This window comes from Delphinapterus leucas, chromosome 14 (assembly GCF_059928025.1).
Source record: "Delphinapterus leucas isolate spDelLeu-1000000601 "Yukka" chromosome 14, BTC_Dleu_Yukka2, whole genome shotgun sequence".
Lineage (NCBI taxonomy): Eukaryota > Metazoa > Chordata > Mammalia > Artiodactyla > Monodontidae > Delphinapterus > Delphinapterus leucas.
Genome location: NC_143142.1, coordinates 39,610,498 through 39,632,789, shown reverse-complemented (window position 1 = coordinate 39,632,789; position 22,292 = coordinate 39,610,498). Strand labels below are relative to the sequence as shown.

The following is a 22,292-nucleotide window of genomic DNA, read 5'->3' as shown; positions in this document are numbered from 1 at the left end:
GGCACCAGGGAAGAAGCAGAGGAAAGTCAATGGGGCAGCCATGTTTGAGAGCAGCTCTGGGGGCCACTTCGGTGACAGAACAGGCTGTGCCCAGGAGTCTCGGTGAGGTGTGGGGGTTATTAAGGCTCCTTCAAGTCTATCCACTCGCTGTCCTTCAGGACTGAGGTTTTGCTGACAACTGGTTAGAAACACCGATGATGTTACTGATGAAGATGCTTCCCTGCCAGCCTCCTGCTGCTGGGGGGACGGAGGGTTCTAGTCTTTTAATAAAGAACAAAAGTTCTGGGGGTGGGGGGCGGTTCCCTGGTGGCCTAGTGGTTAGGATTCTGGGCTTTCACTGCTGTGGCCTGGGTTCAATCCCTGGTCCGGGAACTGAGATCCTATAAGCCGCGTGGCGCAGCCAAAAAGGAAAAAAACAAAAGTACTGGGAGTAGAAATGCGCGCTTGGGAAGAAGCAGATGTTTCAGGGAACCTCACAGAAGATGCCCGACATCTATCGAATTGGATGGAGAGAGAAAAGGCGATGACATATTTCTTCTTTCTAGAAGGCCCGTCCAGAGTTGGTAACTAGCTGTTTTGTTTTTTGGAATGTGCCACTTCCTCCAACTCATTTTTCAAACTAAACTAAGCTGACAGATCGGAACTGATGAGATGACAAACGAGGTTGTAATTTAGTTATGACCCATTCGCCCACTTCCCTCCAAAATTTTCAATACAAAAATGAAAGGCTACAACTTGACTTCAGTTACTGCACTTTTTTTTTTTTTAACTATCTTACTTTACATAGTAGATAAAAGCTGCGGGAATCTTTTATATTTTTGTTTTTCCTACTGAGTTCACCCTTTAAAGAGACAGCCCTCGAGCTCGATGCTCTGTCCATTATCTGAAATCTTTTTAAGTCTCTGAAAACTCCTGTCAAGGGATGAGACAGACCAGTCCACTCACTGCAAAGAGCACTTCTCTGCCTGTTCAGAACGCAGTGATTCTCACGGCAGACCCAGGAGGGGGCACTTCCGGTGCAAGTGGCAGCCACCGCTTGTGCTCAAGGCAGACATTCGAAAACCAGATGACTTCAAAAGGATGCAAAGTAATGCCTGAGGGCGGGTGATGTCCACTTGAAACCAGAGCTCTTGTCTTCCACTGTTCTCAAAGACAAACGCCCAGAGGAAAGGTCCTGTCCTAACAGGACCATGAGGGTCACCAGACATAATGTGTCTTTGGCCGGTGGCTAGTCTTCAGTCTTCACGCTCATCTTCCATTCTGATGACCCAGATCTACCTGGTCTACCTGGCCAGCAACCAGCTCTCTGTTGGCACTAGCTAGCCTCATAATGGTTGTCATTTTCAAGGGTGTCTCCTCCTCGAGGGCCGAGATCTGCCTTTACTTCCGGTTAACCCAGGAGACTCGGGGGCCCCCGGTGCCCTCTGTGAAGATGCAGATCACTGTGAATGGTGACTGGCTCTTCTCTACTAACCAAGCGGCAGTTCCCAGTCCCCAACCACCATCCTCAGGATGTTCAATGGCCCCCTCCAGACGCTAAGGCAGCGGGTCCTGGACCCCTCTCTGTCATGACAAAGGGTTTGCTTATACATGTGTGAACAGTTTTTGAAAGAACTCAGGTCATTTCTGAACTTCGTATCAAAATTAATTCACTTTTAGAAGACAATACACTATACACACCCCCCCTCTAATTTTCTATAAGAATAAGGTTACCAAAGAAGATCTATGGGACTTCCTTGGTGGTCCAGGGGTGAAGACTTCGCCTTCCAATGCAAGGCGTGCGGTTCGATCCCTGGTCGGGGAGCTGAGATCCCACGTGCCTCGGGGCCAAAAAACCAAGGCATAGAACAGAGGCAGTATTGTAACAAATTCAATAAAGACTTAAAAAAAAAAAAAGAAGAAGACCTGTGATGCTTGCCCTTGATTTTTGGTTGGCCAGAGTTCTCCTGATCAAAGCCAAGCCAGAGCACGTCAGTCGTCTGCCTAGCACCCTCCATAGCTCCCATCTGACTCACGGTGAAAGCGGACATCTTCACGATTCACCCTCCCAGGACTCCTCAGGGTGCACCTCTCCCTCCTCTCTCCCTCTCTTCCACCCACACGGCTTTCCTATGGTTCCCCAGGCACAGCCCTTGCGTTCCGGCCTCAGCACCTCTGCAACTGCTGTTCCATCTACCTTGAACGCTCTTCCCCGCTGGGACCACACGGGGCTGGCTCCCTCACCTCCTCCCCACGTCTGCTCAAAGGTCTCTCCATCAGTGGAGTCTTGCCCCGGCACATGCCCCGCCCCCACCTCAGCAGCTTCAGTTTTCCTCCAGAGCACATCTATCCCATCTCTGATAAGACACACTTACTTGTCTATATCATCTGCCTCCCCGACCAGCCTGTAACTGCATGAGACAGGATCACGGCTTTATGCACAGATACATCTCATCACTTAAAAGAGTCCCAGTGCAGAGCAGAGGTCAGCACCTAGGTGCTGGAAAGACTGAACACAGGTTATCACTGCATTCTTCCTAGTTAAGGAACTGCTCTATTAGGTGCCGTCTATCCAGAGGCACTTGTCTCCTTCCAGAAAAACGGCTATTTACACATAGGCGGTTCAATGAAATGAGGCGGAATGGTTATTCCCATTGGCTATGTGCCATGCCTCCTACCCTCCGTGGGGAGGGGGGCTTGGAAAATCCTAGTCCAACAATGGGGCCGTCCTAATACAAATCCAGTGTCCTAAAACGTGACACTCGTGCAGATCGAAGCTCGCTCGACAGATGCGACTGACCCATTGGCTGGGTGCAAAAGTGATCTGGGATGCTATCTCCTTCTATCAGGACGAGCTACGTTAGCTCACTCTGTAGGGACCTCACATCGTTAGCCTCTATGGAGCACACTGTTTAAAATCTAAATTCCGAGATATTTTTCACATGAACTTCTGAAAAGTCTGTACCCTGTACTGTAATTGATCATCTACCTCTGTTACATTTATCCCTGCTAAGTTTAACCTCGGGGAGCTGTTGAAGGAACCGAGCCTTCGTTCTCCGCTATAACACAGTCTCCTCCTGCTTTTGGTCTTCCACGTGGGCCACCACGAGGCTGACTGGCCTTCAGGCTGCAGAGGAGGTGATGCGCAAGGGCATACCACGTGCTCTTCCTCCCAAGCTCCCTTCAGGCTGACGAAGCTTGGCCAACACACTTCAGCTGCCTGCAGGTTCTCCAGCTGCACAGTCACCCAGCATCCCTGGGAGATGCCATAATATGGAACAGTCTAATGTTCTGCTGAAATCAAGAAATGTCAATGTGGAGGCCCTCTAATTTACTAGCCTAGTTATTCCATCAATAAGGAGATGAAGTTAACATGACTCTTTCTCAGTGAAGCCATGTTGGCTGTGGCCACCTCCATTCTTTTCTAAAAGCACACAAACCATCTGTTTAACAATGAATTCCAGAACTCTGCCAGCAATCAGCTCTAGGCTTGCTGGTTTACGATTATTAGAACTTATCCTCTGCTACCACCTCAGTCTCTTTTTGGCTTTTTTTTTTTGGCTGTGTTGGCTCTTCATTGCTGCATGTTGGCTTCCTATAGTTGTGGGGAGCGGGGGCTACTCTTCATTGTGGTGTGTGGGCTTCTCACTGCGGTGGCTTCTCCTGTTGTGGAGCATGGGCTCTAGGCACACAGGCTTCAGTAGTTGTGGCACGCAGCTCAGTAGTTGTGGCTCACAGGCTCTAGAGCACAGGCTCATTAATTGTGGCACACGGGCTTAGTTGCTCCGCGGCACGTGGGATCTTCCTGGACCAGGGATGAAACCCGTGACCCCTGTATCGGCAGGCAGATTCTTAACCACTGTGCCACCAGGGAAGTCCCTCTTTTTCATTTTTTAAAGGCAATGTGTGCCTGGCATTCAACTCAGAACTTCTTTTATTCTCCCCGGCACTTTAAAGGTAATTTTTATTTCTAAATTCTTTCCATTCCCTGATCTAGTCCTGAAGACTGAAACATTCAAAATGTAAGGCCTCTCCATTTATTCCACAAACACTTGCTGAGGGCCTCCTGTGTGCCCAGCACCTTGCTTTGTTCAGTCTACATTTCTTCACAGTTCTACTTGTTAAAGATGTTGATGCTAGCCCAGCAGCTGACATCTGCTCTGTCCTCGTACCATCAACCCCAAGAAGTTTACCATCCCTTTCCTCCCTCTTCTGAATATGGTTTTAAAAGCCCCATGGCTATCACTGGTGTTTTATTTTATTTTATTATGGCAAAATATATGTAATATAAAATATGCCATTTAACCACTTACAGGTGTAAGAGTTTGTATCATCAAGTACGTGCACGATGTTGTGCAATCATCACCACTATCTGTTTCCAAAACTCTTCCACTGCCCCAAACAGAAACTCTGTCCCCCTTCCCCCAGGCCCTGGTAACCTCTAGTCGACTTCCTGCCTCTATGGATTTACCTATTCTGGATAGTTTGTATAAATGGAGTCATATATTGTGTTTGGCCCTTTGGGTCTGGCTTATTTCCTTTTTTTTTTTTTTTTTTTAATACATTTATTTATTTATTTTTGGCTGCGTTGGGTCCTCACTGCTGTGTGCGGGCTTTCTCTAGCTGTGGCGAGCGGGGGCTACTCTTCATTGCGATGTGCAGGCTTCTCATTGCGGTGGCTTCTCTTGTTGTGGAGCACCAGCTCTAGGCGTGTGGGCTCGGTAGTTGCGGCACTCAGGCTCAGTAGTTGTGGTGCACGGGCTCTAGAGCGCAGGCTCAGTAGTTGTGGCACACGGGCTTAGTTCCTCCGCGGCATGTGGGACCTTCCCAGACCAGGGCTTGAATCTGTGTCCCCTACATTGGCAGGTGGATTCTTAACCACTGCGTCACCAGGGAAGTCCCGTGTCTGGCTTATTTCAAACAGCATAATGTTTCTCAGGATTCATACACTGTAGCAGGTATCAGTAGTTCATTCTTTTTTATGGCTGAATAATATTCCTCTGTATGTATATACCACTTTTGTTTATCCAGTCTGTTGATGGACACTTGGGTTGTTTCCATCTTTTGGCTATTGTGAATGATAATACCATGAACATTGATGTGAAAGTACCTGTTTGAATTCCTCTTTTCAATTTTTTAGGTACACCTGCCAGTGGAATTGCTGGGTCATATGGTAATTTTATGCTTAACTTTTGGAGGACCTGCCAAATTGTTTTCCATAGTGGCTGGACCATTTTACATTCCCACCAGCAACATATGAGGGTTCCAACTCGGAATCTGATGTCTGAATCTGGACTCCACCCCCCACCTTCTAGCCACGTGCTCTAGTTTCCTCCTTTGTAAACTGAAATGATGAGTGTTTTAGTTTCCTATGGCTGCAGTGATAAACTGTGACAAAGTTAGGGTCTTAAATCAACACAAAATTATCTTACAATTCTGGACGTCAGAACTCTGAAATGGGTCTCATGGGGCTAAAATCAAGGTGTCTGGAGCTGCTTCCCACTGGAGGCTTGAAAGGAGAATCTGTTTTCTTGCCTTTTCCAGCTTTGGGGCTGCCGCAGCCCTTGGTTCATGGCCCCTTCCTCAGCCTTCAAAGCCAGCAATGGGCAGTTGAGTCCTTCTCACATCACATCACTCCAACACTGACTCTTCTGCCTCCCTCTTCTGCTCTTAAGGACCCTTGTGATTACACCGGGCCCACCCAGACAATCCAGGATAATCCTGCTACTATTTTAAGGGCAGCTGATCAGCAATCTCAACTCCATCTGCAACTTTAAGTCCCCCTTGCCACGTACCTGACCTAGCCACGGGTCCTGAGAGTAGGACAGTGACATCTTTGGGGGACGTTATTCTGCCCAACACAACAGTAGTAATACCTTCCTCATGAGGTTGTTTCAAGGATTATTTGTATTTCTAAAGTCTCTCCATCCCTCGAAATATAGTCCTGAAGACTGAACTCATTTAAAAGGTCTCTCCAGGGGGTGGAGAGAGGGGGAGTTGGGTGAAGGCAGTCAAAAGGTACACACTTCCAGTTATGAGATAAATAAATACTAGGGATGAAATGTACAACATGATAAATATAATTAACAATGCTGTGTGTTATGTATGAAAGTTGTTAAGAGTGGATCCTGGGAGGTCTCATCACAAGGAAAAAAACCACGTTTTTTCTTTTTCTTTTACTTTGAATCTATATGAGATGATGGATGTTTCCTAAACTTATTGGGGTAACCATTTCATGATGCGTATAAGTCACGTGATTATGTTGTACCCCTTAAACTTATACAGCGCTGTAAGTCAATTATAGCTCAATAAAACTGGAAGAGACATAAAATAGAAGGTCTCTGCCTTAATTTACTCAACAAATACCCATTGAGATGAGTTAATGAAACAAAGCCTATGAAGTACTTAGAGCCTGGTACCCAGGAAGCACTCAATAAATGTTACCCGTCATCACTTTATGTTACTCTTAATTTTATAATCCCTTTTGGCAATATGGATGCAGCCAAAAGAATCCACTTCTCAGTCTGAACCTTCTGAGATCTGTCTTCCTAAAACCCAGACAAGCATTGCTTTCTTTTCATAATTATCAAGTCCAACATGGCCTCCCCATCACCAGCCCGTCTTCGATTTAGGCAGAAGTAGACCTAGAGGGTGACAGCTCCCTCACCACCTGCCCCACCTGCTGGGAGATGAAACACCTGCCAGCCAGGGAGGAACCCATCATGCCATCTGGTTCTAACAGCGGAGCTGAAGCTCCCACCATGGAATTTGTAGTCTGTGTCCAGGCTCTGTCCTTCTTCGCTCCTCCCGCCCGAGGGTCTGCAGCCCGAGTCCCACACGCTCTCAGCATGGTTCTCTGCTCTTGATCCGATGCAAAGCCTTTTGGCAGGTCCCCAGTGCCAGCCTCATAGAATGCGCCGATTCCAGACAGAGGAAGACGGTTCTCACTTAAAGCGGGCTCCATCCTCCATCGGAGCCACACCTTGTAAGGAAGAGGCTCACCTCTGCTTCTCGTGCCGTTGGACTTGGTCTAATGTCACAGAATGAAGTGGGTGAGCACGGACCAGCTGGGGCCCCGAGGTTTATTTCTAAGTAGCTACCTTGATATTACGGATCATGAGGTTAACTTGGACTTTTTGTTTTTTCAGTGACACAAGTATTGTCTTTTATTGCATTTGCTTCTCAGCTTTATTATTTTTTTCCCTTTCTATCTCAAAATTTTGCTTAAAACTCTCAGTCAGGTCAGGCTAGAACCTTATAACAGACACTCTACTCATTTCCCACACCGCGCTCTAGTCCTTGCTGAGACCGGAGCCCAAGTCCCCCCTGACGCCAGTGCCTCTGCCCCATGGTCAGCAGGCTTGGAGGCGGGGGAACCTCAACACCAAGGTCTTCGGGTCCAGAACAGTGAGTGGGCCCTGGGTTTGGCCTGCCGTCCAGGAGGCTGCTCTGTGCTGCCCCGACGTCGCAAGGAGACTCCGGAGCTGGGCAGAGCTGTGAGTGGGCAAAAGTCGGGGCTGGAGCAGGGACAAGCCTGCCCAGCTGGGAGGATGCTTCCCCCGGGCCTGGGGGGCTAAGTAGGCCCCCTTTCAGTCTGTCTTCCCCGGCACAGAAAGAGGCGGACGCACCAGTACTCAGGCCACTCTGTTCTCAGTCCAGACCTTTGAAGTGCTTTAGTGAACATCTCCAGGCTTCTCAGTAAAGCCTCTTTCCTCCCAACACGGCAGGCAAACCTGAGTCAAGTGGCTCCCATGTGGGCTGCAGGAAGGCCCCCTTTGGTGTGGTGTTGTGTGTGTACCCCGCATGCCCGAGGTGGGAGCATCAGAGACCCCCAGGCATCGCCCTGGTCCCTCCCTCCCGAGAGCATGTCCAGGCCCCCTGCTACCCACCACCGCAGTTCTGAGCTCATCCCCGTCCCAGGCTACCTCCAGCAGGACGACCTCATGCCTGCTGCCCGGCTGCGGTGGGTCCCCTACCCCCATTCATCAGCTCCTGACCACAATTTCCTCTGTCACCTCAGAAATCATAGTTTCTTCCTGGTACCCTCCCGAGTTTTTCTTTCATCTGTCTGAGAACAGTCCATCCCTGCTAATAAATCAACCAGAGGGAGGAAGGAGAGCATCTCTAGGCCTTTCATCTTCTCTGGCACCGAAAAAGCAGTTCTCACCTACGCAGGTACAACCGGCTGTCACCACTGCCTATATTATATATAGCCTGTGCTGAGAGCTTGCTTTTCTGCCCTAAAGCCCATTTCTTAGATCTCCAGATAAGCTAACAGTCCCTCCTGGTTCCCTCTGAAAATTCCCCAGCAAAACCGCCAGCAACTGCATGCTTTCTGGACTGTTGACGTTGTTCCAGGGTCAAGGGTGTGCCGGGGAAGGCGGCTTCGGAATATACTATACACTGGTGATCCCATTGGTCCAAATCTTTTATCAACTGCATCCTCTCACTACAAACCATGCCAGGTGATTGATTATCTGACTTTGTGTCCTCAACAGCATTGAGAAGTGGGGAATACCATTAATTTGGCCCCCTTTTTGGTTTTGCCCTTGATTTTATTTAGGAAGTCGAGGCTTTCTATGTTTATTTTATGGTTCAAGAGATTATGGACAAAAACACCAACATACATAAATGATGAATAATTATACTAAAAAGGGTATAAGTAAGGTCTGGATTCAGTAAGAGCCACAAAAGAAAAGAAAAACACGGTGGTGAAATGAATAAGACACAATAATTGTGACAGTGAGAGTCAGGGTGAGAGAAAGAGACTCAGGGTATTCTAGTTCACAGATGACAGTTGGGTTCATTTTAACTGAAAGCCCTGTACTTAAAATAGGAATACATACTGAGGACATAAAAATTATTTGATGGGAGAGTTCAATTTGGCCATTCTAAAATCGTTGAATAGCTATAAAATTATGTTCTCTATTCAAGTGAGGTTTAAAAACTTGAAGAAAACAAGTCTTTAAATACTGTAATTGTTAGTTATTCAGGTTGTACAGTGTATTTTACACCAAATTATAGTAATGCTGGGCCTTAATCGTGCCACGAGTCTAACTTTTTAGCAATTTTCATTTGGCATAGATTAGAGAGTATTAGTGGGGCCCATATGAGCTTCTGTAAATCAGGAGGAGATCAAACGAAATGGTCTTGGGGCAGAAACTCTGCTCTGGGATGTGTCTCTAACTATGATCCAGGTCACAGGTTGGTGGAGAAGAGCCACCCCCAGGAGCAGAGAGCATCAGGGGACCCCAAGAGGTCTTGGAGCCCTGTTCCCAGCGTTGCTGTGAGGCTGCCATGAATGGGCTTCGCCATTCAATTATAAGCAATGCCGGCAACAAGGATTCACATCCACTTGTCACCAGGAAGGTTTTAACACCAAGGTCATATACATTTAACCATAATTTTCATTTAACAGCCCTTTCCAAAAGAGCAACTCTTTGCTGGAGAAACACATGCTCTAGACGTACGTCAGCAGGTCCAGGAATCTGAATTGGCGCCCAGGGAGAATCTGCTGGCAAAGTCGTGATTCTCCCCCTCTTAATGAAAATCATCAGAGAGAGAGCCAAACCCGACTTCAGGCGCAGATCTGGCAGGATATTGACTGACCAGAGCACAGAGCCCTGGTGAAAAAAGAAAACAAAACCCAAAAAAGCGGAAAAAGAAACAACAACAAAAAAAACACCCAAAAAACTCAGCTGTTTTTCTGTTCAAAATTTCCTAATAAAAATATATTTCAGTACTATTAAAAATTCAGTTTTAGTTAGTCTAAAAAACTAAGCCTTTGGTTGCCATTAGAGAGCAGTATTTTCTATAAACTTCTATGGATGATTCCGGCAGGAGTGGGGTGGAAACAGTAGTCTGTTAGGGAAGGTTACATGAGATGCTGTTCATCTTAACAGGGGGCTTCACTCTGTGAGGTCTGGCCATTCAAAGGGTCCCCTCTTCCCTTCCCCACTGGACCCACCCCCTCCTACAGCAGGGAGGATGGGGGCAGCTTTTGTTAGTATGATACCTGCCATTCCTGGTATCGTGTTGCCGCATATTCTTGATAAAATGAATCTTCTTAAAGTTCTTTGGTCTGGGCGAACCTGAGAGAGTACGACATCTGAAAAATAAAGCCATTTCGAAAACACAGTCAGTTGCCCGTGGACAGCTGAGACATCTCCACACAAAGACAGGAAGGAAAGACCAGACTCAAATGGTTTGAGTAACCCCAAGGATAATGAGCACTATATGGCTGGAAGCAAGGAAGCTTTAAAAAAAAAAACCCCAACGACAGACAACTTCCTCGATAATACTGATAATAATTTATATGGGTCTCTGAAGAGCCAGCTAATGAAAACTACTGTCCTCAGTTACAATAACATAACCTACACGAATTCCAACGACATTATTTGTTCCTGTCATCTTAAAAAGAATCCTCCTGTATCAACACAGGTAATGGGAACAGAAAACTGTAAATTTAAAGAATCCAGAGGGGGAAAAAACACTGGAAAATTCAGTTTAAAAACAACCCCGAATCATTTTTCTTCTGTAGCAGGACTCTGGCCTGAATTACCTGGACTATTGCCTCAACATTCAACTTGTCTCTGCCTGGAAGTCGCAGCTTTACTTTGAATGAGAATCAGAGACTGAGACCCAGCTAGTGGCTGTTTGTTTTTTTTTTTAAAGATAAATTTTAAATAAATATTTGTTGAACAAATTGACTTGGATTCCAATTAATTTTTCCTAGAATATACAACATGTGTTTGCACTACAGGAATAACAGAACAGACCACAGGCTGAAAAGATCTTATTTGTGTATATTTTTTCAAAGGTACCTGGCAAATTCTAAGATACACAACTGCAATAACAACTAGGAAAAAAGCAAAAATCCCAGCAACTGAGAATCTGAAGTTTGGTGTTGTATTGAGAAAGGGAGCAATGACTCTTCTAGTTGGGTTTTTGCTACCAAATATTTTCGTTTACCTTTCTGACCATGGACCCCGATGGCTGGCTCCTGGCATCAGACGTGGGTGCCTGAGACCTTATGCTTCAGAGAGTGAGTTCCAGAGAAGCAGTGCCCGGCTTCCCAAAACCACACTAAGGTCCAGGCCATCACCCGAGTTCATTCACTTCTGAACTTTGAGGCTTCAGGTAAGAGAATAACAAGATGACCCAACAAGGAGGTACAGTTGAGGGCAGGTGGGGTGTGTGGGCCCATTGGTGGCAAAGGATTAGGGAATGGGCAGCATCACAGACCTGCCTAGCAGCTTGAATCTTTACTCTCCTCCAAGGGCTCCCCTCAAGGGAAATTGGGGGATAGCCCTGGGCTAGGCTAGGTGCACAGCTCCCAAACCCCCTTACCTGCCCTCAAGTAAGGGCCAGTCTTCCTACAAGCCCTTTCCCAGAGAGTGCTGAAAATTATTTTTTTTCCCTTAAGAAACAGCACCTCAAAATGTAATTTAACTTGAAAAAAATATATAGTAAAGTGAATGAGTGCAGGTCAAAGCAAAGACATGGTAGCAGGTATCTGGTGGCTTTCATCAGGGAAACGGGGCTCCCTGGGCCTTGGATCTAGAGGAAGGAAGCCTCCCTGTCAGTCATGTCCATTCCACCAGAGCAGGGTTCACAGCACACGGCCACAGCCTGAGTGGCCCTCCCAGCATCCACCACAAACTCACTACCAGCCCTAGTGACCTATCACTAGTAATATTTCAGATCCCTCCCTGGAAATGTTGTGAGGATTAAATGTGATGATTTCTACAAGAGCTTCATACAGTGTCAAGTGACACGTTCAAATACAAATATTCACATTCATGCATATGTACACACATTCATATACACATTTCAAGTGCGTGATTATTATTAAAGCCTTTAACTACAAAGGATGCATATTTTGTTACTGTTTGCCTCCTGTATTCTGAAAACCACAGCCCTTATTAAGGGTCCTGAATTCTTGGTTTTAAATAGATTCTTTTAAAGACATGCAGAGGGACTTCCCTGGTGGCACAGCGGTTAGGAATCTGCCTGCCAACGCAGGGAACACGGGTTCGAGCTCTGGTCCGGGAAGACCCCACATGCCGTGGAGCAACTAAGCCCGTGCACCACAACTACTGAGCCTGTGTGCCACAACTACTGAAGCCCACGCACCTAGGGCCCGTGCTCTGCAACAAGAGAAGCCACCGCAATGAGAAGCCCGCGCACCACAATGAAGAGTAGCCCCCGCTCGCTGCAGCTAGAGAAAGCCCGTGCTCAGCAACAAAGACCCAACACAGCCAAAAATAAGTAGTATAAATAAAAAAATAAAAAAAGAGACATGCAGAACCCTGCCTGAGGGCATTTTGTAGATGCTTCCTGTGGACCTCAGGAAGGGTTTGAATAGGGAAAATCACCCACTAATCCCCCTCCCTACTCCAAGCCTCCAAACCCAGATTCAGCCTTCTTGGGGTCCAAGAAGATTCAGCCTCACTCAGCCTTCCTGGGGCAGCTCTCTGGAAGCAGACCCAGCACCTCAGACTGCCTCTGTTCTACCTCCAGAATGACTGTTAGAGTCTGCAGGCCACCCAAGGTCCCCAATTGTCTCTCTCACACACAGCAGAAGGTTCTAGAACTATGTAGTCACTGGGGAGAGGAGAATCCTTGAAGGCATAAATGTGTGCTATCATTGGTTGCTGGACCGTTGTTCAGGAGCATCCTCACATCCTTACCCAGCTTCCCCCCAAAATGCAGAGCTTCCTGGGTCCCCCAGTCTGAGGGCAGTTGGCTAAGAGCTAGACCGTGAGGATACCTTCCTAAGACCCTAAGCTGCTCCCTGCCTCCACACCTGCAGAAAGAGGTGCTGTAACCCTCAGGTTTGGGCACAAAATCTCCCAGCCTTCTGCTGAAACCGGAAGTTGGCAAAAGGGGCACAGGTGGCTTTCGGCACCAGTAATTACTTAATGGCACGGCAGCCCGCACACATCAACTGAGACAGGCTGGAAACTGGGGCAGGTGGTGCCGGCTGCCGCATTTGCTGCAGCTGAACTGAGGTCTTTCTGGACATCTAACAGAGACATCCTAGGTCCTTATTTCTGGGATACCAGGTAACCACCAGGCAAAGTGGAAAACCCCAGTCTAAAGCCTCTCATTGCAAATGCTCAGTCCTTGGAGTTCAAGGTGGATACAGGAAACTAACCTGTGATGTGCAAGAGAAAGGCAAGGCTTTTAAACAGATAACTTAACAGAGGTGCTTTCTTTCGATGCCAGCGTCCAATTCTAACTGCATATGCTACTGATATAGCCCTTCGATCAGCAAGTTGTTTGTTGTCTTGTGATTTTTTAAGCATTCAGCCTCCCCCCCCCCCACCTAAGAAACGCTTTAAGAGAATTGTGGCATTAACAACAACTGCCAAGGAAACTGGAAGACTAAGCACTCAGGTTATGGCAGGTTAAGCAAAGAAGGAATTAATTTCAAAGCCATCTGCATTGACGTGTAAAAATACCCATTTAAAACCATACATTTTAAGTGATGTAAAATTAAATTAGGATAGAATTAAACTGAAAACTGATTTAATGAAAGATTAGCTCTTTCTTGTTAGCACTGATTATGGGATACACTTAATTATGCAAAAGGTTTTTAACAGATGCCTTGGAGCCGTTTGTTCTAGGTGCTGAGTTTAAAAGCAAGTTGGGCTAATAGCCTTCGGCCCCCGCAGTTCCCAAAACACTTCAGCAGCATTACTGGTACATTCATTTCACAGAATCGGGGAGCTGGAAAGGACAGAGATCAGCTGATCTGCCCCTCCCATTTTACAGGTGGGAAAACCGAGGCCCCAGAGTAGGTAAATGAATTTCCAAAGCCACATAACCAGTTGGTAGAAGAATCAGGCCAAGAAATCAAGTCCCCTGACTCCCAAACTAATGCCCCTTCTGCTATTTTTGTTTCTTAGGAACAAGTAAGTTTCTAAGTAAATATCAGAATTCTTTATTGATGTATAGTTGATTTACAGCTTTGTGTTAATTTCTGGTGTACAGTAAAGTGATTCAGTTACATATATATACATAAATATATATATATATATATATCCTTTTCCATTATGGTTTATTACAGAATATTGAATACAGTTCCTTGTGCTATACAATAGGACCTTGTTGTTTATTTTATAATAGTAGTTTGTATCTGCTAATCCCAAACTCCTAATTTATCCTTCCCCCGCCCCCTTTCCCTTTGGTAACCATAAATTTGTTTTGTATATCTGTGACTTTGCTTCTGCAGTAAATATCAGAAATTTTTCAATTAAAAAAAAGTCCATTAGGGAAAATAAGGACTTCTTAAACTGCCAACTCCCTTGGTTTCAGACTTACTTTTTAAGCTTTATATTTACACAAGATTTGTTGAAAATTAAGTATAGCATTCTGTAAGTAAGGGTTGGATGAAGTTACAGTTAAGGCAGATAAGCCATTTTTACTCTGCCCATTTGTGCTATCACAGGACTGAGGGGTGGAGGACCAGCCTGGGCAGATTCTGAAAGGAGGGTACAGGGGTGATGGGGCCCATGACCAGGAACACAGCGCCCAGCTCCTTCTCTGGCCCCCCTTTACCACCTGGAATCCCCGAGGTGACATTTTAGAGCCTGTGACCTTTTTTTAACCTGGTTTCCTTGGTCACAGCTACCATATTGCTCGAACGACCACGGCCCCTCGCATCCTCTCCAAACTCCAGGGCCTTTGCAGTTCTGTTCATTGATTGGCATCAACTGTACTCAAATGCCAAAGCCACTTGGTGCCACCTGAGAACGTTTCTCCCTGACGCTCGCTGATTACTTTGGGCCACTTAACAAAGGCTGACAGAAGAACACTTGTACCCAGGCCACGTGGATCACACAGCCACACACCATCAGCCTTAGATGGTCCCAGAGGGTATGTGTGTTTTCAAAAAGACTTCAAAAGTGGAAATCGGACTGTCTGGCCCTGACTTTCTCTTTGGAATGATGTCGGTGATGAGATTCACAGTCACTGATGCTTCCAATCAGATCCCAGGCCTAGCCTGTCTATGCTCCACCCTTTATCCAGGTGGTCTGTGGACAAGACCCGTGACCTGGGGGTGAAACTCCAGGCAGGGAAGGAGCCCGCTCCAGGGGGAGACGCCTCCCTCCACCTCAGCATCCTCCCAGGCTCAAAGGGAGGAGCCGGGGACTCCCAATCCCTGGCCAGCAGCCAAAGCATGCATGAAGGGTGCAGATGGGGGTTCCCGTAGGAGCTGGTGCGAGGGCATGAGAGCACACCCCCCCCCTCGGCTCTGCCCCTGCCAGGCATTCCCTGTAAAGCCACAGCGTCCCACAAGGTCCCGTCTTGCCTCAGCTCCTCCTGCACAGCCAGCTCAGCTGGGGCTGCGGTGAGGGCTGCAGGGGACGCAGTGTGTGTCTCCTGAACTCCAGGAGGGCCAGGTGGACCGAGGTGCAGATTAGAGGAAGGAGAGCTGCCAGTCAGAGGCCAGGCACAGCTCAGCAACTGCTGTCACCGAGAAAAAGATGCTTCGAAAGCACTTTTCTAATCCGGAGGGAGAAATGGAATGCTTTCAGCCCCAAGGGAGCACTCACAGCTGACCTACCTGAGTTTCCCAGCACCTGGCTTTGGAGGAACATCGTGGCACCTGCTAATGAAGTCGGGGACTGTGATTACTGTGTCCCCGCGCCTGAGAAAGCCGGGGCAAGTGACGTGCTCTTCTTCATTAAGCAGCAATTTTCAAGAGGAACAGGTAACCGCGCCTGAATTCACATGCAAACTGGGCTATTCTGATACATAACTGGGATTTCATAGTGTTCTAGCTCTAATGTTCCAAAGGGCTGGGGTTTCCAAACAGAGTCTGGGGATCTGATTGTCATTTTTAGAATTTAATTCTGTAGATCAAAAACTAAAAAAAAAAATTCAAACTTTGGCCGCCACCTTGTATTGCAGGCCATTCACACGCACATAAATGCAACCCGAAAACTCACCTCCGTAGAGGAGCGTTCTCCTCAATATCTTCCAGGGTCTCCAAGGACGATCTCTGGGAGATGAGGCGACGTCTGCAGAGGGAGGGGAAAACAATCTAGGGGTTAAAACTGCATTGTGAAATGGATCAGGCATTTCTATAAAGCTAAAACTGTTCTAAAAAAATAAAGTCCACTAAGAAAAAAATCAGGCAAAAGGTGTTTTAAGAGGCTGCCATACTCCCAGCCTGTACCCTGAATGCCAAGCCCATCTTGCCTTGCTGAATCCTGAGCTTTCTCCCTGGTTGTAGGGCTGCTCTGGTGATTAGGGAAGTGATGGATACTTTTTATGTTGCCTAAAACCAAAAAAAGATAAGGTGCCTCTGACAGTGTATAACTTTGGTACTGTGTGCACTTTTTCTAACGCATTAGATGGTACTGTTAAGTATTCAGATATCAGTGGTCTGAACCAGCTTTAGCTGATAAATATTAAACATTAAAACTGTACTAAATAAAATCTCAAAATCATTAGGAGGAAGAAAAAACTTATGGTCTCTGGGCCATAATTTCGAAAGCAACTAGAAACAAGGCAGACATTATTCCCCTGGGAGAATTTCTCTGAGGCCAGTGAGAATTTATATCAGGGCGTGATTAGGCAAAACACAAACTCTTTCCATCTGCTAAAGAACTGCAAACCACCTGCCCAAACCTCCTCAATCTAGTTTCTTTCGTCAGACTGAAATAAGAATGGGTCCTAGTTAATTGAGAATATCTGGTAAAGGGACCAGGCGGGATGGTGGTTGGTAATTTTATAGCAAATCCGTGTGAACAAGGGCCATCACTTCATAGTAAATGATTTGGCGGAAGGGTGGTGTGGACAGAAAAATATCTGATTGGGTCTTTACCTTGGAAAAAAATGGGACTAAAATTAGAAGACTATGTCTATTTTGTGTTCATTTGATAATATTTAGGTTAAGAACATGCAATTATAACCATGTTCTAATTTGTTCTAAAGAATAAAAAAATGAAACAAATGTTTTTTGCTTTGTTCTGTGTGTACTTTTTCTGACCAACCACACTGATACCTTTTCGCTTCGTGTTTTATTTTTAATAATCAGAAGGGTCATTTTTGCAAACCATTCGAGGGCTTCATCAATTTTCTCAGAGCCTGTCTTCATGTTTTGACAGTCAAATCCTTTCTAAAACACTCAGCACACACCTCCCTGCTTCTCTCTCCAGTGAGCCTCGTTTGTCCACATGTGAGACCCAGGAGCTCTCCAACATCACCTTCACTGTCTTCATGACACACTGACCTTCTGCAAGATCTGCAGTTTACTCTGTAATTAACTTATGCTAAACTTCCATTTCTGTAATATGGTATTGTTAGAGTTCCAGCAGTCAGTCAAACCAGGGAGACACTGGTCTTACCTGATGGGGTGGGGAACTGATTTTATAGGTGGGGATTTGAGAGGTGGCCAATTCATGAGTAAGTAGGACTCGCCTGTGCAGCCCCCTAAGTCCAGGGACTAGGCACGCCAGGACCCTTGTGACAACACCTGGCAGCTGTGGCTTTGAAGGAAGTGTCCAGGCCATCGTGAGGCACAGCCCCCTAGGTGCCAGGTCTGGCTGGGACGGAGTCCCAGGCTGGGACGGGGACAAACCCCCAGTTAGTCACACTCCCACCCAGTGTAGCTCTCAGATATAGGTGTCCCCATGCTCCCCATCCAAGGGACGGTATGATGCTACATGTGTGCTGGGTCAGACAGACTCAGATTTCCGTTCTGGAGTCTGGAGGCTCTGGGACCTTAGAAAACTCCTTAATCCTTGAGCCTCAGTTTCCTCACCTATGACATGGGAAGTAAGAGTAAGTAAGAAACAAAGAGACATGAAGTCCTTGGCGCAGGACAGTTAATGACCAGGAGCTCCTGGGATTTTGATTGTTACTCCAGTTTCCTCCACTGGGGCTGCAGCCTGACCTGATGCCCTCCCCGCTCAAACGACTGGGGTCAGCCTGGCTGTCCCAGCTCTGGCCGCTCCTCCAACCCCTGCCAGTGGCGAGGTCACTCCCAAATGCCTTGTGCCCGAGCCAACCTGTGACACGTGCTCCTTCCACCCCTACACCCCCTTCGAAGCAGAACTAACTTGGTGTCACCTTCGCTGAGGCACTGGCCACCTATAAAATTAGAGCCCCAGGCCTCCGTGCACCGTTCTTACTTAATACCAATGTCTCCTCTGCAGCTGTGATTAAAATGATATTTACGCTGTTTATCTGTGGATAATGTTCTGAGTTTCGTTTTCCATTTTTTTTTCTTTTTTTGGCTGCACCATGCAGCATGTGGGATCTTAACTCCCCGACCAGGGATCAAACCCTCAGCCCCTGCAGTGGAAGCGTGGAGTCATAACCACTGGACTGTCAGGGAAGTCCCTCTTCTGAGTTTTTAAATCAAAAGTGAAATATTAATTTAAGTATGCACCCCTAAATTGTCATTAGACATAACATAGTCACAGGCAGAAATAAATGTATGGGTTTCAGATCCTGAAAATCCCAACAAATCCTGTCAAACTTTGAGCCTTCCTCTGCAGGCGAATGCAGAGGCACCTGTCACCTCTGCATTTTCAGGTGACAGGTAAACAGACATTTAACATTTGGCTCAATCTGCAACCGAGGTGACTACAGCAACTGTGCAGCTTCAAGCTCTCCCTTCCTTCAATTATCGTATCAGAGGTCCCCCAGGAAGCTCTGTGGTTGGCTCCTTGGGCAGTGAAGATACACCCAAGGCCGCAGCAAAGGCCAGGCAGGCGCATCCTTTTCTGCCCACCCACCCGACCAAGCCTGGCCTGCTGGGACCACAAAGCTGATCCCGGCTTAATTCTTGTCCTTAAGGAGCTCATATTCAAGGGGGAATCCATGGGACCACCAGCAGGGAATTCCATTAACAACCCCTCAAGCTCCTCTGGCATTTGAGGCTGTCTCCCTTTCCCACCCCAAGAAGAGCATGGCCAGCCCTCCAGCTGAAAATGTGTCCAAATGAACCCACGGAGGACACATGAGGCCCTGCCAGGCGCCCTGGGGCCCACAGCCTCCCGTCCAACATTCAAACCAGGGGGTTCACCCTAGAAAACTAGGTCAATTCATAAAAGCACACAATCTGACAATTCCCCCATCTAAAACCCACATCCGGCAATTCCTATGCTGGAAAAGACAGATGCTATTTGGAAAATAATCAAATTAGAATACATCTTTCTATATATTTATAAGGATTTATTTTCTAAAAGCCAGTACATTTGATATTCTCTTCATGAGTTGAACAGATATAGATTCTCTCCCTCTCACACACACAGAGGCACTTAAGGTCTGGATTCCTTAGAGGGAAAAAAATTCAAAACCCAAATGCCCACCTGTTCCTTTAAATTTAGCAGATGTGTGCTTCCCTTCTTCATGAACAGAACTAAGCAATATATTCTTTGAGATGCACATATAGAGCTTGGAAAGAACTACCACGGATCATTGTAAAGAAACTGTCATGTGGTACCAGAAAAACGAAGATGCGATGCCTGCCCTTCCTGCCACGAGGGCCTGCCCTGTGGTGGTAGCTTATCTCTGCCCCTGCCACCCTGCTAAATCCTTCCAAGCTGTGTAGTAACCTTTCCCCTTACCTTCTATCTTCAGAAAGCCCACAGTGGAAGGGAAGGCTAAGGGCAGGTGGCCCACCTTCACTAGGCACTTTTCACCCCGTTATCTGCCTCATAAACCAAGTCCATTACTGTGCAGACTCCTTACCATTGGGCACAGTTAACAAGCACAGGTCTTTGAATATTTTAATGACTGGTGAGGAATACTTAGACTTGGGCCAAAACAGCATGCCCCCTTATTAACCAAGAAAACATTCAGTAAGAGCCCAAGTGTTATACGTCGAAATCACTAAATGAAAGATTGAGTCCTCAGAATTCAGGGTTCCCCATCATGTCTGACAATTATAATTTGGGCCCCTCCATACTGGCCACCAACACTTCTGAGGCCGATGTGGTTCACATTCAACACTCATATGTAAGTCAGCCTCCCTAAAGGCCCCAGACTCAGTTTAGAATACTACCCTTTGAATGTTGGACTCTGCCTAGGCAAGGAAATTCTAATCCATGACAAGGCTGCCTATCTGGATATACCTACTTGGACCAAATGAATCCGCTTATCATTAGGGCTAATGGTTGATTATGGTGTAAGTCACTGAGCGGTCCTGGGACCCAGGGCTGGTCACAGTGGGAATTATAGCAGCAGAGCCTCACCAGAGTGGACTCTGGGCTCACTAATGTCCCTGCTGACCAGCGAGGCTGGGGCAGGGTCGTCCTAGCTCCAGCTGGGCCCAGGGTTTAGGACGGTGATTTAGGACCAAGCTGGGATAAAGAAGGTGACCCCCAGCCTCAGCATTGGTGTCAAACAAGTAGGTCGAGTTGGATCAATGTTCTCCACCCAGGGAACATTAATAATCTCTGGGGGAAAAACACAAGCTTTGGGAGCAAGAAGGGACCCTGACCATCTGGGCCAACAATTCCTACCCTCACAAAAAGGCAATTTAGCTGTGTGGTGCCCCCCATGGATGGAGTCCCCTTCCTGGCTGTCAGGCCGCTGGAGGGCAGGGTTACCTCTTCACAGACGTGAGGGAATGAGGGCCTCACGGATCCCTCAGTTACACAGGGGATGGGCCAGCTGAGGTCATAATTACTTCAGATCTGTTCCAACAGTTATTATGACCAAAAAAAACACAAACAAACAAAACCTCCAATCATAAAAATAACTTATAGCCACGAGACACCCACAGACTTGTAATTTTTTTTTTTTTTTTTTTTTTTTTGCTGTACGCGGGCCTCTCACTGTTGTGGCCTCTCCCATCGCGGAACACAGGCTCCGGATGCACAGGCTCAGTGGCCATGGCTCACGGGCCCAGTCGCTCCGCGGCATGTGGAATCTTCCCAGACCGGGACACAAACCCGCGTCCCCTGCATCGTCAGGCGGACTCCCAGCCACTGCGCCACCAGGGAAGCCCCCGGACTTGTAATTTATTTGCTGTGTTACTTGGGTCCTCCTCCCACTGACCACGTCACCTCCCTCCCCCAGACAAAACTGACCACTCCAGCGAGTGAGCTGCTCAGGCTCTCCTCACCTGCATAGCCCCAGGGATGGAAGATGCTCAGTAAACAGCAGGGGCTCAATCAGGGCCGGTTGAATAAACTAATGAAGTCCACCATCTGCCGGTGGCTGTTTGGGATTTTCCCAGAGAGCACCAGACCTTCCACTCAATGCTTTTCTATACACAATTATTACTGGCTCTTCTCTATTCAATACACAAGGTCCCAATCTGATCACCAGGAGCCCAGAAATCATCCTCAGAAAGCTTCCCATTGTCTCACTACAGCGAGAAGAGGGAGGCAGAAGACCCTCATCCTGCAGGGCTGGGGTGATTGGGTGGGCAGAAGGGCCAGGGCCCCCAGCACAGCTCAGCAGTTCACAGGCAGAAGGCATGATCCGTTTAAAATGGATTTCTTCTGTTTGAGTTTATTAAACATTCATCTTTCCAAATGGATTTTCCCCCCCTGCTTTTGTGACTATAAGAGTACTATGTTCCACTGTTTAAAAAAAAAATTCAAATTAGGAAACGTATAAAGTAGAAACTGAGGAAATGACCTGCAAACCCCAGGGCCCAAAGAGCACCTTCTAAGAGTTTAGTGTATGTTCTTTTTGACTTGTTCCTATTTCCACATCAACTTATAAATGTGTGTGTGTGTGTGTGTGTGTGTGTGTCTGTGATTGAAACTATGAAAAAGACAAGAAGAATTTGCTTTTTTAAAACCAAAGGCAACAAGGAAGAGCAACCCGCCATGGGGTGAAGCTGGAACCTGGCTCCACTGTTGGTGACATGTGCAGTGTCTGAGCAAGATATAAGGATGGGATCTCAGAGAGACAGCTGCCAAGAGAGAATCCGGCGTCCTTCCCAGGCTGGGAAGCAGCCCCCGGGGCTGGGTACCCTGTTCTCTGGCTCTGGACCAGCAAATGAGGAGCAGTGAGCACAGAGGGGCTGTGCTTGATTGCTTGCAACACCAGCTAGGAAGAAGGGGATCGAGGACCACCGGTAGGATTAGGGCTCCAAGCGCACCGCCGAGGCTTGGCCTGATGCCCGCAGGTCCAGCAGCCTTCCCCACGCTGCGGTGCAGATGCGGGAATGGTGGCCCGAGATCTTTCTGGGGGCTGGAGGACTATCTCACTACCTCAGGTAAAAGAGGTACTGCAGGCAAGGAATCAGGGCTGGACAGCAAGCAGTCCCACTTCAACCTAGAGACCACGGGAGTCTTCATCCCTCAGCCTCCTTTTCTGACTCAGAGTCA

General features: G+C 47.2%; 1 protein-coding gene across 1 annotated transcript in view; it reads right to left on the bottom strand.

The window, feature by feature from the left end:
* CABLES1 (Cdk5 and Abl enzyme substrate 1) overlaps positions 1-22,292 on the bottom strand; it is a 107,897-nt gene that overhangs the window by 50,971 nt on the left and 34,634 nt on the right. The window contains exons 2-3 of the mRNA XM_022586817.3: positions 15,939-16,010; positions 9,995-10,087 (exon numbers count right to left, since the gene is read on the bottom strand). Coding sequence (XP_022442525.2) covers positions 9,995-10,087; positions 15,939-16,010 — 165 coding nt within the window. The remainder of the gene's footprint in view (positions 1-9,994; positions 10,088-15,938; positions 16,011-22,292) is intronic.